The sequence below is a fragment of the Pygoscelis adeliae genome, unplaced genomic scaffold (genome assembly GCF_000699105.1).
Source record: "Pygoscelis adeliae isolate BGI_AS28 unplaced genomic scaffold, ASM69910v1 Scaffold218, whole genome shotgun sequence".
NCBI classification, from domain to species: Eukaryota; Metazoa; Chordata; class Aves; order Sphenisciformes; family Spheniscidae; genus Pygoscelis; species Pygoscelis adeliae.
This window is the reverse complement of record NW_008825433.1, coordinates 147190-166180: the sequence shown is the minus strand read 5'-3', so window position 1 is coordinate 166180 and position 18991 is coordinate 147190. Positions and strand designations below refer to the sequence as shown.

Sequence of the window (18991 nt, the reverse complement as noted above, 5' to 3'; positions counted from 1 at the left end):
TCTGTCTTATTAGTATAGGACTTTTGTATTTCTGTCGCAATCTAACCACAATTTGCTTTTCAATGTGGTTGCAATACAACCTGTGCATACATACTTTGGAAGAGAAGGAACGCGTGGGGGGAAATCTGTAGTTCTGGAGTAGGAGGGGGTTTTTTCTCCATCTTTTACATACTGGGAGTAACGTTTATTTTTCTCCTAGATAAGCTTCCCTCAGTTTTCCATGCAATTTTCAAAACAAGTATTATTATTTATTACTGCGATCACAATTAAAATCCATTTGCTCATGCAGCCACCCGATGCCTCCTGATTTCTAAAACCCACTCTGCAGCCAAGCTCAAGAGGCTTGGCCAAAAATTTAGGGGTTTAGTCTTCCCCCCCCCCCCCCCCCCCAAAAAAAAAAAACTTTCTGCCACTACAATACTGCAATAAAGGCAGTAAATCTAAAGTTTGTTCTGGAATTTACATTGACTTTCCAAGTATATACTGCTATATTTATCCTTAGCATACCTTATGAGTTGAAGCTGCAGGATTAGGTGCTGGTCTAGACACAGAAGAAGTTGATATCCCACTGTAGCTAGGTGTTCTGTGGTGACCTGAAAGGCCTGTGGATCCAGTTTTTGCAACAGTTTTTGAACGAGGAAGGGAATTACTCGTGTGTGTTAAGGGATCCTTCTTTTTTGGAACCGCTCCACTTTCTATAAAGAAAACCAATGTAATGAGAACATTTTCAGCAGTCATACCTTTACCATCAATTCTAACTTGAAGATAGTACTGTTGACACATATAATACAGTATTACAGCAGAACAATACAAGTTTTTAAAGAGGTTTAGTACTTTTAAGGGGATATTAACTGTAGCTTTCTCCTGAAGTTAAGTTTTGAATTTTTAGGAGCTCTCAAAATCAACACTAGTTAGCCATCTTAGAAAAGCTAGAGACAGCTAAGTCCTGTAACAAGGAAAGAACACCATCTATTCCTTAAGACAGAAGACAGAACACCAGCCAGAAGATTTTCCTTCCCAAGAGCTCCTAAAAATAATCATTATAATAATCCCCAAATTTCAAGCCATTAGATTCAGAGCATTCACTCCTTAAGTGATGTTAGCAGGCTAGTTACTTTGGATGCTAGCTAACACTATCTAGCACTTTCCACACACAAGCTTCACCAAGGCACTTTAATCGGGGAAAATTAAAATAGTTATACCTGCAAGTAACTACCAGGAGCTTTTTCTTACAACTTTGTTTCACTTCAGGAATCTCAAGGTCTAAGTAAATTCTGAATGACAGCTCTGAAGCAGCTTACCTTCCTACATTAAAATTAAGTCTTAAAAATACTATATTATACCACTGAATTCAACGACCACCACACATTCCGTTCATACTTTAATTCACCTCCATGATGGAGCGGGAAGGTCTCAAATTAGGTGACAGATAAAACAACATATTGGCCACAGGTGATTAAACTACAAATATATCCTTTTAAAAGGATTAAGGAGCCTTTTGATTAGATAAGAGAAATAGGGCATCAGAGGTAAGGAAGCTCAAGATGGATTTCAGCTACAAGTTTCTTCACTAAGCTTTTGGAAATCTGCAACTCAGTTTGACTTTTTAGTCTTAAGCAATGGGCCAAAGAACTCTGATTTTTAAGGAAGTGAATGACTCTATGAAGAATTTTAAATTTATAATATTGCAGTTCTGTGAAAAATACTTTAAGTAGAAAGCCTCATAATTTTGAAAGTTGTGTTTAAAAAATTAAAATAAGAATACTTCAATGATACCGTATCATGGAAGAATCAGTTAATTACTACCATGTTCTCAGCCTCTTTAAACATAAAGGTCTTGCATGTGACCAGGAGCAAATCTTTACACAGCCTGCAGTTATCCATGTGTTTAACTACTTGGCTAACAAGCTTCTAAAGCCTTTCTTCAGTCACATATCTGCCCCTTTTAAGAGTTACAGAAACTCTGCAGGGTCATCATAAACAATGCAGATGTATCAATATGCAAAAAATAAGGGAACTTGAAGAATATGATTAACTACATTTACCTGTAAGATACCTCTTGTAAAAAAAAAACAAAACAAAAAAAACCAAAAACAAACCAAACAAACAAACCAAAAAACCCAAAACTGGCTACTGACTAAATCACACACAGATCCAGAGCTGGTTAAATTTACTTAGTCATTCCTGCACAGGAATTGCCAAGTCAAAAACTCTTCAAAATTAGGCATACTTAGTAACTTTCAAGTTCAAAAAGCACTGTATAAATCTATTAAAAAACCTAGCTACTCAACACTTTGGCTGGTCCAATTTAATCAAAAGGTGACACTCAGTTTGGTTGTGGGTTTTTTTTTTCCTTCAGCCTCATTTGCACAGCTGGCTTAAAGTCAACATGGGAGGGCTTCAAAAAGCTAAAGCAGTTTTTCTCCATCTCCTTCACCCTAACATGCTGCTCAATTATCACACTTTCCCAGAACTACCTCCATCTACTGAGAACACCACACACACACGGCAATTTTGAGTATCATAAAATTGCACAGGTAAGGAATATTTCAGGAAGCTGGAAATACAGGGGGGAAGAGCAAAGAGAAAGGTTTAAATACAAATTACTATTTACTTCACCCTGTACCTCCAGGAATCAAGACCACTAAGTTTACGTATGTTCTGTGGTCAGTCCTGATGGGTAGCACAGAGAGAAGCACTGATGAACTACTCTTGAACATACGTGTTCAGTGTCAAGTCCAGAGGGAAACTTCATTTTATATACAAATTTTCATTGAAGAAGCAAATAAAAATGTGATCAAACTTTTCAGAATTACAGTTTATCTAAGTTTACCTGTTTCTAAAGGGTGAAGTGTTTAAAAGCACATGTATGTCTTTTGTCAGACTGATAGCCCCTACTATTTCATTATGTAAAATATATATTTTGCTGTAATAAATGCAAAACCCCCAAAACACATTTCTTATCCATTTGTATTTGTCATCTGCTGAAAGATGGAAAATAAGCTGCAAGTGGCCTTAAAACCTTTGTAGCATCTCCAGCAGCCTTTTGCCAAATGTTTCACCGTTCCGTATAAAACAGTAAGGAAGTGCCTAAAATATGTTCTAATCAAATATGGACCATGGTATTTTTTCAAGCGTATTTGAAACACTGAACATTTCAATTGTCTACTTCATATATACTTATAGGATAGTAACAGGGGCTTGACCATTTTCATTTTACTCTCTAATTCTTGACTGGACAGAATAATTTACTTCAAAGCTCCAAGCTAATGCCATTAGATCATACAGAAATAACTACCTGGTCCTGAAAGCATCCCTACAATTTTAATCTGTCATCCAAATATATACACAACAAACAAATTACAAACAAGCAAAGAGCAAAATTTTGTCTGAGGTTTTCTATTGGTTAAATTGTGATAAGCTGCAGACACAGGTGCCCAATTTCAGACTCCCCTACAGAAAGAAATGTTAAAATGCATTTATTTTATTTAATTGTTTTTAAAGGTAAAGTGAAGTAAGGATATGTTTGAACAACTTTAAGAGAAGCTTGATTATACTATACACCTGGAAACACAGAAGCAATCTGGGAAACATGCAGCTCTAGCTTATTTATTTAATAAAGATAACAGCATGCTTTGTATTTCTAAAAAGCAAACCAATCATATATTCTTTTGTGCATCTAAAACAGATTAAGACACATCTTAATAAACAAGTTTCTGCTGTTTTAGAACTTCTTAAGCATCCAAAAACCAGTTTAAATTAAAGTTAGCAGCAGCAGTTCCAGTATTGCAGAACAGTTTCCAGCCTTTAGCTGTGAAACCTTAAAAATCATCAGGGAATATTCCTCAGAAATTCCTTACGTATGCGTATTGATAACTGATACAAAGTGACTACAAGAAGTTATTATATGTGGTCTGTAGACCCCAAGTTGGGAAAAAAAATTTCACCAGTCTAGAATTGTCTGTAACTTTATGTATATAGTTTTATTAAAAAAAAAAATAAAAATCTTTAAACTGCTTAGCTATACATTTTCTGCAAATATTGCATAGTAAAATACATGCAGCAATTGCAAGACTGATAGTTATTCAGGATCAGCATTCACAATAGCCCCCAAAATAGTACTTCCTTCAAAGATCATATTCAGATTTTCAAATAGGTACATTCAAGTAATAAAAACTACCTAATAGAAAACTTCAGCAATTAACAAGGACCTGTTCGATGTTTCAAATGGTAGCACAGCTACACAGATCAGGGACACAGTTATTCTCCTTCCGAACTGACAGAGCTGTGTCAGTCAAAGATCTACTGTTGCCAAATTATCATGTTAAAAACGATCTTATCACTACTTGTTCTTCTACTTGGGAAACTCCTTAAAAAACTTCAGTATTAAGAGTAGAATTTTTGCAACTTGAAAAACATTGCCAATATATGCCTACTATTAAAGACATGCCAGCAAATCCTTCCAAATGAAAACCGAGATAAAATACTAGCTACTTGCACAGTGCTAACGCTGCAGTAAGAAAGAGAATTTTAATGCTTTCTCTGATAGTACAACATGCTGAGATTTACATGTTAAATGTAAAATGGTACACTGGAATTACTGCCATACTACCAGTATTGTATGCCCAGTAAAACAAGTTCATAAAACTCATAAACACTGCCTTTGGCAAGACTGGCATAATCTCCTTCCCAAGCTAGTTTAAAAACAAAAAATAACAATCCACAATGCAAATGAAAAAATGCATGTCTGGGAAAAAAAAAATACAGCTAAATTGTTTTAAATCTAATTCAAGACTGCTATGAGAACAAGAGTGATGGATATTAAAAAATAAATATGTATTTCAAAATAAAGGTTTGGGTCAAGGCTACTTGTTATTACTCCTCAGGCAAGTTACTGCATAGCCCTCTGCAATTGAAGGGCAGGTGATACTGCTGTAATGAGGTCTTATAAAACCTCATCATAAATCTATCAGATAAATTTTCAAGAAAAATCTCCAGCTATTCAGGTAAGTTAGGAAACTATGAATGAGAAAGACAGGGATAGGTAGTCATTTGTGCTAGAATCAAGTAAATTGGTCTGAAAGGCTGACACATAGTATTGTGAAAGAAGGAAGAATCTCAAATCAGTAACATTTTTGAAATATAAAAAATGTGCAGTATAGCTGTCAGAATAGAATATCAGACAGAATTAAGAAGCAAAAACATCTTTAAAGACTTCAGCCTTCCAAGGCAAATGAAAGAAAGCAAAGCACTTTTTGACCAAAGAACGGGCAAAAAGGCACTTTCTTGATGTTAGAACTATGAATGACCATGTTTTACACTTCATAAAATCCTGGACTTTTAAAAAACCCAGACTGATTAGGCAGCAGCGCAGGTAATATTTTATGTAGATAGAAAAATGAAGCTTATGCCAGAGCCCTGTGGCTCAGTACCTCTGCAGCACCTCTACTAGGCAGCAGCGCAGGTAATATTTTATGTAGATAGAAAAATGAAGCTTATGCCAGAGCCCTGTGGCTCAGTACCTCTGCAGCACCTCTACCTTCTCAGAAACAGCAGTCCTCTTAAGTAGCCTGCAAGCTGATTTTATACAGTTTTCTAAGAATGTCATCTACTTTGTGTTTTTAAATGATTGCTGCTGTCCATGTGAAAATGCCATCTTTATTACAACATGTATAAAAGAAGTACTTTTAAGGAAAAAGTGTAGCACCAACATCTTACAAACAAGACTCCTCCCCCCACACCCCAAAAAAGGAGACGGAGACAGCATGAGAGTGAACACGGGAGCATAGGCACCAGCCAATTAAGAAATTCAGACTGTTTATAGGCTGACTTTCCTGGTACTACCATGGACCCCTCAGCTGCAGAAGTTCAGTACTTTGGGTAAACCTCTAACTTCCACAGGTTATGAATCTAAAGTTTACCTTTGGCAATGTAAATGCAAATGGAAATGGAATGAGCCTCTTGAAGTCTTGTTGAAAGTAATCAGTAGATGTCTGGTACCTAACTCTTTTTTTATGACCTGCTCTTTAGTCCTTCTGTCTCTTCTCAGACCCCACTGAGCCTGGTAAATAAAAGTTTCTCTGTTAGCCCACATTCCTTTACAGAAAGCTGGAAGACACTTTCTCAGAAAAAAGCATCCCCAGAAGTCCACGGCCCCTTGCAGTTGTTTCCTCCACAGTTTTGCAGAAGTGGTTCAGTCATCCATCTTCTACAAGTCACCCGGAATGTGACTCCAAATGGGTAAACTGACTAATACCATTTTCCACAAGTGACCACCTCCTGCTACAGGAATTTCTGTAAATAAAAACACCTGCCACAGAACCGGCAAAATGTTTCTTCATTTCCAGTAGATGCCAATGGATATTCTATGCTTTGTTACTAACAGATTTAAGTAACTAAATTAACAGTTTTAAGAGTAAAAGTTCAGTCTAACCTTCTCCTGCAGCATCCAATTCTGAGATACATTGAGAAAAAGGTACAAAAACATATAAAGAGTTTAAAGAAAAAACTGTTCATATCAAATCAAATGGAGTATGTTATCAACTTTTGTGTGTATATGTATGTATTTGTTCATTCAACCTCTAGCCAACCAGGTAAAAAGACAAGACTTGTACTGGATCATTTAAGGTAAAGAGTTCTCAAGGTCAGTCTATGAGGAATTTACACTGAAGAGTCATTTTAACTACATCTTTTTGACAAATGCAGTTAACAAAAATACCACACATACAGTAATCTAAAGGTGCCTAACATGACATAGTTCCACTACTTTAACTTCTCATACACTAGAAAGAATAAAACCAAACGGTAAGATGACTCCAGAACTAGAAATGGAGCTAAAGAAAAAAAAAACCATGTGGTTTACACTAAGTTTCAGGTCTAGTTACATTAAAAACTGAGTACTGCTCTTGACTCAGTGAACAAGCTTTATTAATTCCATTGCTTGTTAGCTCTCTATTTTATTTAACCTTATTATAGTCTACTGTACAAATTATCAGTTGAGATCACAGTTGTAACAATAGCTTACTGCTGGCTTAAAACATTCCCTGAAGACAATTCACGAACCTCCAGTAACTTTACTCCTTGTGTATGGACAAACAAGTTTACTTCTTGTATTTTAGTATCCCTGGTGCAGTCTTCTGGGAAAGGATAAAAGCAACCTTCTTTGACAAAAAGGAAGAGCTGTCCCCCCCCCCCCCTCTCCTTGTTTTAATCATGTATCACTTTGTCAGAGTAAAAAACCCTGAAATTTCAAGCAGCTTAATGCAAACGCACATTCACTCTCACGATATCATAAAGGAAGAACTGCTTATGTAGGCACAATATATAACCTACATATCCTGCATTGACTTTGACACTTTCTAAAACAGGTTTAATTTAATTCCTTTAAGAATATAACATGAGAAATATTTTCTAAAATCTTGTCTTAGTAAATAGTTTTGGATTCTAGGACAGTCATTGTAAGAAAGACCTTAATACTACTAAATAAAACAGTGTTGTCAAAGTCATAGAAAGGACGGAATATATTTTATATAAAGCCTTTAAAAACAGAAATATGAAACAATTTTTTTTTTTAAGTTGGTGGGGCCAGAACATAGCATTGCATATTTTTCCCTGTAATACACCAGAAACTGAGAGACATCCCCTCAATAGGCGCTGGTAAAACCAAACCCACCTGACTGGAGATGTCCATTGCGGCATGCCAGGTTAGTACTGTCATTATAGACCTCCATTTGCGGCTTGGAAATTTGCAAAACTGCCTGCAGCTTCTCTACATAGTAGACAGAGGGGGAGGAAGGAAAAAGGACAAAATAAACAAACAAAAAATAAAAATGAACCAAGAAAATTTATGTATGTTGAACACACAATGTCAAGTTTGGCTTTGTTATACTTGATACAGGGTTAAAGATAAAAGGAATATTTCTATCTATTCTACATGTTTAGCAAATTTGTAAGAAAATTCTGTCAGTATGAGCATGACAGAAAACAGCTTTAAAACTAGCCATTTACGGCTGAGTTAATTACAACAATCTTTCCAGTCCAGTGATTGTAGTTACCTCCCAAAAGCAATGGTCAGGATTAATTCAACTTCATTTACTAAGTATTTGTTTTCATAACCCATTTCTGAAAGTCCTCCCCAAGGTGTTACTTTAGACCAACTGCAAGGAGTCACCACTTTCCTGCGTATTAAATGTTTCACTTAAGTAGTAACAGCCAGTCAACATTTCACAGAAACCTCAACTGTTCAAGCAAAATACCATATATACATTACGATGATGTTTTTCAAGATCTCTATTTAGAAATATAATTGCCTTGAAATTAACTCAATAAAACTGTCATGCAAGCTGTGTTCTTTAAGAGGATTAACTTCAGAAACATCTGAATACAAGATTTATAAGGTTAAAGATTAAGGAGAAAGAAATTAACTCTAAGAAGTCATGATAAACTAGCCAAAGCATAAGTCAATGAGGTGTAAGGCTGCAAACGACACAAAACAAGAATTAAGTCTCAGGACTATTTGTTGTCTGCAGCTCACCTACTACCACTGCTTTTCCCACTGCAGCTAAAAACCTCTAGGCCTTACTTTTGGGGTGCTTTACAGCCTCTCCCACCTTTATTTCACACACACACGCACCCACCCCTTTTTTGTAAAAACAAAACACAGTTTGTAAGGATGCAAGGCATATATTGTCATGCTGTCCCTCCCCCCTTTTTTTCCCCCCTCTTCTCCCCCAAGAGATAACAGTACCAAGAAGCTGCAGGAAAACAGATGGCCAGGTAGAGGAGCGACGTCCTCTGGCAACACGAAAGCACATACTATGAAAGAAGCAGAATTCTACCGAAAATGTGCACAGCCAAGAGCATAAATGCCCTGACTGGAGGAAGAATTGCCATTCAGAGCTTGCAGATCGTACAACCACAAGCATAAACACTTCCTTGCTTCTGCTTCTTTGTCTACTACAGATCTTTTTTCCAGTCTTTCTGCTTCATTCCTTTCTTCTTCTGCCTCCTCCTGATCACTCACCACTTAGCTTCCCTGAAAAGTATCTTTAGGCCCAATAGTTTAAGTGATGGTTTAATAATAACTTCCAGACTGAACAAGATGCAGTTTAAAGTGAAAACTTAGTAGCCACAGGCAAATATGAAAAGCTAAAGTTCAAGATTAGTATGTGCACCCAGGGTTTACTTTGTTTTAAATTGAAAGGATTGAAGAGTCGGGTACAGTAAAACAAAAAAATGTTAGTCACACAAGAACAGCCTACAAACAACCACAAGCTTTGTAACTTGCAAGATTTTACCCTTAAGAAACCTCCCTCTAAAGTCTAAGAAAAGTCCTTTTAGTATGACTGACCGCAAAGTGTACTATTTTAGTGGGCGCAACACTACTGGAGGAGACAGCGGAATAGTCTACTCCCTCTCCAGTGCATGCAATCCGAACGGAAAGTACACAGAGAAGCTTAGGAAACAAAATTAGTATTAATAGACTTGGTAAGACATTAGATAATCAGTTAAGTTTTGGAGAACATTTCTCAACTTTACAAAGTCAGTGACCATAATAAAAATCAGTTGGCTTGGGCAGGAATTCAGGAAATGCTATTTGCTTCAACACTACAGTTTGAGACCAGGGTTTTACCACAATTATCAATAGCTTAGCAAGTTCCACATATTCAGGAACTCTAAAACCGCTACAAAGAAATGTAATCCAACTGTTGTCCATTTTCAAATCACACACTGCCTTCCCATCACATTACGTATTAACATGTAATTTTAATATTGCACATAAAATTACATAAAGCAAAAATATCACTTTTCTTGAGAGACAGTGTAGCTGTAGAGCCCTCTGGAATAATGAAAATAAATTGAGCTATTAAATATTATTCCAGGGAATTAACAGGACACCCCATCACCTTCCATTTAAATGCTTTCTCCTTATGTCTCCAGACATTGGGGGCAGAGGGGGAAGTTTACAGAATCTCATTCATTATTTCTCCTTGATGATACAATGTGGACATAAACCCACCAAATAAACACCACTGCAGCTGTTGCCTTATTTAGGCAACACTAGACCTTGAGTTCAAGGTAACTGATTTCTAATTAAAAAAAAAACCAACATTGCCCTGTAACACAAGCCTGAAGCAAAACCACCATCACCTCCAAGAAAGTGGAAGAATCCCAAAAGGTGTCCATTGAAGCCCATATCTATACACGGGCAGAATTATTACCAAAGAGGATACCGATGAAAGTTACTTTAATTATGTGCCATGTGCATCCTTCAACCAAAATACTGAAGCTACACATAGTACACAGAAAGGCACTAGTGCTGACAGAAATCTGTCCCCCTACAGAAAGTCTCTCTGAAATGGGAGAAGACAGACTGGTACAACACATGTATAGTGTTAGAATTGAAGAGTGTCACACTGGACATTGTGATTATCTATCTTTAGGAATAGCAAACTGCTGAGTTTTATGTACCAATTGTAGAAAACAACTATCGTCCTGTGATTCTAAACATATCAGATATAATGAGTCTTAACACGGGTGATCAGGCATCCAGGAGAGATCAGATCTATGAAGACCATCAGAGCAAGATTTATCCACTCATCTAAGTAACTGCACAGCTAACACACCCTAAACCGTGTCAAAAACAGGGGCCACCACCAATTCACATGATAGAGCTTGGAAGTCCCCTGACAGCTAGCACAACTCAATATTGTCACTGGACTGCCAAAGCGATCAAGTCACCTTGAGGTGCTCTGAAACATACCTGGAGTAACTTCAGCTTTCAGGCTGTGTCATAGTACAGCTTTAAACAGAACACGATAGAGTAATTTAGACTCAAGATGAAAACAGGGCTCAAAATAATAAAGCCAACATCCAAGGTAAGTAGCTGACGTCCTCTTGCTCGAACATTAAAAGGTGTCAGTGGTGTGATGACACACAGCATGGGCATGATCAGACATCATACCCCCAATCAGTGGTGTCATGCAACTTAAACTTGCATTGATGATCCAACACATCTCAAAAAAAATCAAACCACTGACCACTTTTAAGGGACAGTTAATCCGTATGATTTAATTTTCACTTTCTATGTATTACCAATGTAACTTGCTTGACTGGATGGCATTTCACTTAGGCAGTCTGCAATCACATCTCTGCCTAGCAAGCAGTATGAAATATTTGATATTATTGTCTACTTTAAGTCTGTTTTATCCTGCCAGCTAATGCAATAAAGGACTTGCCTATTCTTCCTTAAGAAATGGAGAAATTCCACAGGGCTAGAGAAAAACACTTACTCTTTGATCTTAAGAGTTGGACTCATAAGGTTCAATAAAGTGGTTTTTCCTAAGAGCTTCTAGAGCCTCAGGTTTAGTTCAACTACAAAAGCATCTCTACACCGCTTAAAAACTTCCAGATATCTGTTACTACAAGTAACAAGCTAAAAGCTATGTTTAAAATTGCACATTCAACTCTAGATTACCTTAAATTTCAACAAAATCCATGTAAAATTACATATAAAGTAATAAAAACAGATACTGTCAATACTTGAAAGTTGGTTAGATGGTATAACAAATATTACTCAAATAGACCCATAATGATCAAGCTTGCAGAGATTTAAATCCATTGGAATATCTCTCCAAACATCTTTTTCCTTCCTAAAGGGCAGATGACTTCACTTGCTCCTTTCTATCCAAATTCTGCTCTCAGGTACATCACTTGAGGCAGCTCTTTAGTGCAAACTGAACAAGAACCTACGTAGAACAAAGTACTAAACTTCTGGTAATTTCTAAGTAAAAATAAAATAAAATCATATTTGACATCAATGCAATAAACACTTCTATCTGTTTACCTTTCAATCTGCACTCTAAATGAAGAATACAATTAGCATGTGATCACACATTCTGGTAATAAAGATGAACGTACCAGCTTGACTTCAGCTTTAGTTTTTTTGCCAGGTTTACCCTTTTTATCTTTTCAATCAGAGCACAGCAAGTAAGCAACTTATCAACATCACAAGTGCTACTACAATAACACAAGCAAGGACGAAGCGCTACCCACAAAATACAGGCTTTGCCACTTCAAGGTTCAAAGAACAGCAATTTTTTTAAAGAAATCGTAGTTACTTGCAATTTGGATGTCAGCAACAAGCCATGCCTTATCAAAGATTGTTAGCATGTAAGCGCTTTCACTCTTTTGTTCCCTAGTTTGTATTACCTCTAGAAGTCAGCCTTTAACACTAATGAGTAGAAAATATCTTTTCTGCATGTACTAAGGTTCTACCGACAAACACCCGTAATGAAGCACAGAAGCCGGAAGCCTCTTTGGCCCTGTGTTCCCTTCGCTTTTTTTCAGAAAGAACTAAGGACACCAGGAACTCAAGGGAAATAAAAGGGATTCACTTTCTTGTGGTTGTCACAACTTCCCTGTCAATCACCAGTCAGGACCACAGAATCACAAAGTGTAAGGGGAGAAAAGAACATGAGTTTTCCTGTCTGCTCTATACCCTCCTAGGAGAGGGAGTTAGTAGAACTCAAAACAACACAGTGCAAGATTAAAGCTGCAGATACGCAAGTTAAACTCAAGTACATTTGTTTAGTTCTCACTTAAAGAGCAATTAAAAAAAAAATATATCATTATTTTCATTTTACTGCCTGAACTTAAAGCATTTCCAAAGATCTCAATTTAGAGAATGCACTACACAAAGCTGTGGGTTTGTTGCTTGATGGGGAAGGGAGATCTTCGTCTGTTTATCATGCACAGTAAGATGCTATTTCCAATCCTGCCTGTTTTACTCTGTCCATTAAGAGCTTATACACAACACTTAATTTTGATAAAGCTAAAACTAGACAACACTATGCTTCTGAAAAGAAGTGATCTTACCTGCTAGTCTTAAAATAGAACACTACTAGATAAAAATTACAAAGATTAGGATTTCACAACCTTACGGTCTACATAATGCTAAAGAATTATTATTACAGTACATACCAATAATCAGGAAAATTGTTATATAAGTGACAGCAGAATTAACAGAACATGAAGTAGTTAGGCTTACAGAAGGCACACTTAGCACTCATGATCAGCAATATAAGTTTTACCACAGTTCTAACACAGAAATCCTAAACTCCAACAAGAGTTAGTCCAGACTTCCTCAGTTTATGAGTCAAGCATGCTATGGTATAAAGACTTCTCAGTTACTTTTACACCTATTTCTTAAGGCAGAGGGAAGCGGGTCATGAGATTCCAATTTCAAAATCCATCAACAGCATTGAAAAAAATATCACTTACTCTCAACTAAAAACCAAACTTAACAGACCCTACACAGATAATGACTCCTTCACTTTAAAAATCAAAGTAATATTTCAGAAGAATGCATTACATGAAGTTGTGCAAATAATGACAAACTTTCCAAAGTCATGAATTGTAACTGGTACCTAAAAGCTGCAAGCGATCCTTGGCCATTGCCAAATTTGTCATCATTTTAGATTGCAGACGTCGAGCCCGTTCACACTGATCACCTTACAAAGAAAAATCAACGTTAAAACACAATTTGGCAAATTAACTTTAAATGCTAAAATATTGACACCCAGCCTTCCCTCCTCTTCCTCCCACCCCTTATCTACCCCCTCCACTAAGGAACATCATTGCAAACTAATGAAAAAATCCTAAAGCTTTCTATTTAATCAAGAACTTAAAGTTAGCTGACACTATCTGCTTTACAATATTGCTCGTAGAGTGGTGGGAACCCAAGCATTGCTTTGCATTTTCTCCGACATCTCATGCTAACCTAATACCTGTTCTTTGTCACTGCATTTTTCTAAACAGAAGTCAAATAAAAAAGATTTTTAAAAAGCTTGAAAAGTGACTGAGAGGCAAGTACAATTTGAAATAATTCACTTTGGCAAAATTAACAGATTTAAATTCAGTTGACTGTGTCCCTTTACATTTCAAAACACACAGAATTATAGACATTAATATCACCACTTCCTAAAAAATAATGTCTGTTCAAGTCAAGCTTTTTTTTGTTTTTTTTTAAACTGCGCAATTTAGACTGGTTGTATCAAATGCCACTGGTATTGCTGTATAAGTAACACATCACCATATACTGTTCACAAACATTTCTGAACATAGCTGAGGAACAAAACAGCAGTCTGCAAAAGCAGTTACAAGTTTGGGTTTTTTGGGGGAGTTGGGTGGTTGTTATTATTATTATTTTGAGGACAGACATTCTTAGCAAGTCCTTCACACTACACCTATTTCTCCACGGTACATACCTGCTTCTAGACTACAGCTTAAAATGTTTCCATATACACAGATGGCTTTCCTCCTTCATTGCAAATGTTCAGCTATTTTGGCATAAGCTATTCAGAAACACAGTGCTAGACCATTCCAAATTGGGGTGTTTCTTTTTTTAGTTATACTGAAGGGAATATAAAAATCTGCATAAGTGAGAACATGAGCTGTCAACTTTGACAAATCAAATCAGAACTCAATATTTTGGCATTCCCATTCTAATAAGAAATATCAGAATTTTCATGAGCTGCTTATGATTTTGGATAGTCTGAAAATATTTGGAGCAAGATTTGCATGTGTTATAGACCAGAACATTAAGGTAGAACAGAGAAATGGACCAGTGTTCACCTACAGCTAAAACAGGAATAAGAAACACTCTTACGAATTAATTTGTACAGCAGACTAATCCTAGCACCTACCATATTTAGCAATATTGATTCCTCACTTTGAAGATGCCATAAACCAAAATCTTTTCCACAAAACTCAAAACTGGCTTACCTTGACCAATTACTAAGACAGCTATTCCTTTTTCCAGTTCTTCAATTCCTTTCTTATACCATTCAACAGCTTGTTCCTTTTGTCCTGCTTAAAAAGGAAGTGAACCCATTATTTTCTGTAATGAATTAAAGCTTAGGAATGGTTCCATATAATGCTGTGTAAAACAAGTAAGAGGAAGGAACAGATATTTGAACAAAATTCTATGATTTAAAGAAACACTTAAAGGGACACTGTCAACTTTATATCTACTTAGTTTCAAATAAGCTTTTCTATTAAAAACAGGTACTACACCAGCCTCAAATCACTTTTGCCTGGTTTAGGAATACTTCTCCATCTGCCTTAAAGAGATCAGTCCCCTGAAAAAAAAAAAAAAAACACACCAACAAAAAACCCACGAAAAAAAGGTAAAAAAGTTAGCCTACGCATATTCATTCACAACAGAAATGGTGGAATTAATAGTTTTTCTTTCTGGGAACATCAAATTGAGACATGCCTCTTAATCTTCCAGCGATAGCCAATACCAAAGTAACACTAGAAGCACAGAAACTCAAGAAGAAAAGCAACGAGTCTAAGATACTACACGAGGGAGACAAGACAACTTTTCGTCTGGTTAACTTTCGTACAGAGCAGTTCATTTGTCATGCGTGTCTTTCTTTGTTCATCCCAGCATGAAACTGCTGTATTGCAGGTGTATGTCAACTGTCACGTGAAGTACAATACATGTAGAATTGGAGTACATCTCTGTATCAACAATGCCCTAAATGGATATTACAGCAAATACAACCATGAACACGCCTACGCCTAACCTATACTATCTGACACCATGACAGCAAATAACCCATTGAAGAGATATGAATATCTACTTCATATTGCTCCCCTTCTATAAATACTCTGCATTAAAAAGATACTTGCCTGCATATGGAAACATACTTTTGCAAGTTAGCTATGTCACTCCAAGCGTGCCTTTCCACACAGGAATACAGCACATTAGGTATTACAGTTTACACCTGATTAGCATTAACAAGCTGCTAGCGCTAGAAATCACAAAAATGCCTAGAATGAAGCCTTCAGATATCATTACCCTCGTTTCAGAAGAGACAATGTTTCACAAAACTATTCCTAAGTGCCAGTTATCAGTGACTGTGTTGCTTCTGCACCCAACTCTTCTGATAACTTCAGTCCCAAACCTATTTTCTAGCAAATTTTAGTGCCAGTAGAAATATTTCAACACATTTCTAGAATCCTCTTAAGGGTCTTCTTTTGCTCCTCTCCAGATGCAAAATCTTTTAATAACATTTGGCAAATTACCCTGCGCAGGTAATTCCACACTTTGCTCTTCTTACCGACACAAACCACAGGAGCAGCACCTTTCTGCAGTCATGTACATCACACACCTTGGGAATCATTTTATTACTGCCCTTTCTCCGCCAGCCTTATATATCCTGACTGTCAAGGACAAAGCTAGATAAATTAAATCATCAAAACTGAGTGACTTGGATCCTCTCTCTAGCCTTTTTTTTCTTTAAGCTTTTGCCCATCACCTATAGAAACAGTTTCGACTGCAGTGTAAATCTAATGCTGATTACGGCTATTAGAAATCAAATTTGAAATTATTCCAGCTACCTCTGCTATTGCCTGAATTGTTTTGCTATTCCGAAGAGCAGCTGCGAACATGCCAAGGTCATCATTAAAAATCTCACTTCCACCTTTTAACTGGAGAAGTTTTAAAAGCAGTATACCAAACCGAGCTGTTTGCAAAGGTAGTGCTCTGAGTCTGCACAGAACAGTTTACTAGTTCTCAGTGACTACGACATTAAAAGTACAATTAAAATGTCATACTCCTCAGAAGGCATTGATTTGCTGTACTGGGTCTGGCTGGGATGGAGTTAATTTTCTTCATAGCAGCCCCGGTGGTGCTGTGTTTTGGACTTGTGACTAAAACAGTGTTGATAACACACCAATGTTTTGGCTGTTGCTGAACAGCTTGCACAGCCTCAAGGTCTTCTTTTTCCCCACTGTAGATCCCCAGCGAGTTGGCTGGTGGTGCACAAGAAGTTGGGAGGGGACACCGGCAGGATGGCTGACCCAAATTCGTCAAAGGGATATTCCATATCACGTAATACCATGCTCAGCAATAATAACTTGGGTAGAGGAAGAATGGGGGGCAGGGGCTGCCTTCCAAGGCAGCCATTGCTCAGAAACTGGCTGGGCATTGGTAAGCAATTGCCTTTGCATCACTTGTCTTCCCCCCACCTCTTTCCTTCACTTATTAACGTGTCTTTGTGCTCAACCACAAGTTTTCTCACTTTTGCTCTTCCTATTCTCTCCCCTGTCCCACTGAGGGGAGTAAACAAGCAGCTATGTGGGTGCTTAGCTGCTGGCTGGGGTCAACCCACCTCACGTGCCTTCTCAGTCCCAGGAAAAGATGTTAAGCTTGATTTTGAAAATACCAAAACAAGAATATTAATTTCCCCAATAATTCAGAAGCATAAAAATTACCATAAGTGCTACCATAATTACTGAAGCACGCATAGCTTCCAGAACAGCAAAAACGCCACATAATTAACATGATATTAGACAATCCAAAAATCCCAACCATTTCACATACTACGCCTAATAAATTGTTTTCTGTTGGAAGTTATAAAAAACTTGTTTACGTATCAAATAAATTCAAAGGTATGCATGTATTCCAGTAAAAACAGATAAGCAAATAACAAATCTATGTATTAAAGCAAAGTGAGTTCTTTCTCGGTGAAGTGAATATTGCATTTGCAGGGTTGTAAAAGCTTTGCAGACGCTTGTGTTAGCGGCAAGGATTTTTTTTTTCTCACTAAATGTATGACTTGTGCAGCTAATTCATATATGACCACTCTAAAAATATCTATAAAGCAAGTCCGGGATATATACACACACACAAACATACATGTATATTTGTATATATGTATGCAAATCTGTATTTGAAGGCTTACTCTTCAACAGTTGTAAGCCACAACAGCGGAACAGGCACCTGATAATTTAAGACTTAACTACTCTTCACAGAGCAACCATCAAAAACACTGAAGTTTTAAGCTACTTCACCTTCTTTCATGCTTTGCTCCTATGACCCTCAATGTTCTTACACTGTACATCTGTCCTGAACTAACCTTGCTGCACATGGTGGGTTTTTTTCTCCCAGAGCTTACTACTGCCACTCCCAAATTGTCAATGCAAAGCAAGACACATCCCTCGCTTTTATGGTGCTCTCAGCATGTGGCTTCTATTGAAGGCCTATTCCTATATTTTTAATCTCCTCCTCTAGGATAGCAGTTTCACTAAAGCTCAACTGAAAGGCCATAGTAAGGTATTCTGATGATTCCAGAGAATTTTAAGACTCAGCACAGCATGCCCCTAAGGACTACCTTTTGGGTGCTGACAGAGTTGTGCTGCTGCTTTTAGACTAAATGGCTAAATCAAATGCCCTAGCAATTGCAGCTTTTTTTTTTATCCTCTAGACAGGGGGAAAAAAAAAAAAAAACAAACTTCCTCACTCCCGTGTTTTATTTAATCGATCCCTAAACATCCTCCTTAAGATCTTCTAGTCACATAGTGATAGTTTTTTTTAAGAGCAAGCACGTCAAACAGTTTAAGAAAAATATTATAAAAAGCAACTGCCAAAATATGAATAACTATTTCTTTCCTCAAAAGTCAGATGACTCCAATTGGGCAGTTTGAGAGCCAAGTTTCCTGAAGACTCACTTCAACACTTGCATCGTTTGTCAGACAGTACATTAACGGATGCGCCCTTATCATTGTCCCCGGTGCTTTTGTTGTCCGGGTGGCCTGGTTAAATCGGAAGCTAGTTACAGTCACACCCCCCCACCCCCGATTTCTAATCGCCTCACCCAGGCCTCCGCATCAGAAACTTTAAATTAAAGTCATTAGAGAGAAACGCAAAGACTTGCTTCGGGTGGGAAATCGGTCCGAGCCGCAGCTTTTTGGTGCAACCCGCGCCTGCCGGCTGCGGCGACCCCGCTGGGGGCAGGGGGGGAGCAGGGCACCGTAACCGCATGCAGACACCGCCACGCAGCTCACCCTCCCGCACAGATGCTTCGCGACACGTAGTTCTGACATAAGCGGGTTTTGTATTTTTTTTTTAACTCAAAGCGGCAGCCCCGGTCCCCCGGCCGGCAGGCCCTGACCGCCCTCCCGACACCGGCCCTCGGCCCGG

The 18991-nt window shown here is 37.6% G+C and overlaps 1 protein-coding gene across 1 annotated transcript in view; it reads right to left on the bottom strand.

The window, feature by feature from the left end:
• Positions 1 to 18991, bottom strand: part of SPAST (spastin) — a 42492-nt gene that overhangs the window by 22138 nt on the left and 1363 nt on the right. The window contains exons 2-5 of the mRNA XM_009331086.1: positions 14785 to 14868; positions 13428 to 13511; positions 7673 to 7768; positions 508 to 695 (exon numbers count right to left, since the gene is read on the bottom strand). Of these exons, the coding sequence (XP_009329361.1) occupies positions 508 to 695; positions 7673 to 7768; positions 13428 to 13511; positions 14785 to 14868 (452 nt within the window). The remainder of the gene's footprint in view (positions 1 to 507; positions 696 to 7672; positions 7769 to 13427; positions 13512 to 14784; positions 14869 to 18991) is intronic.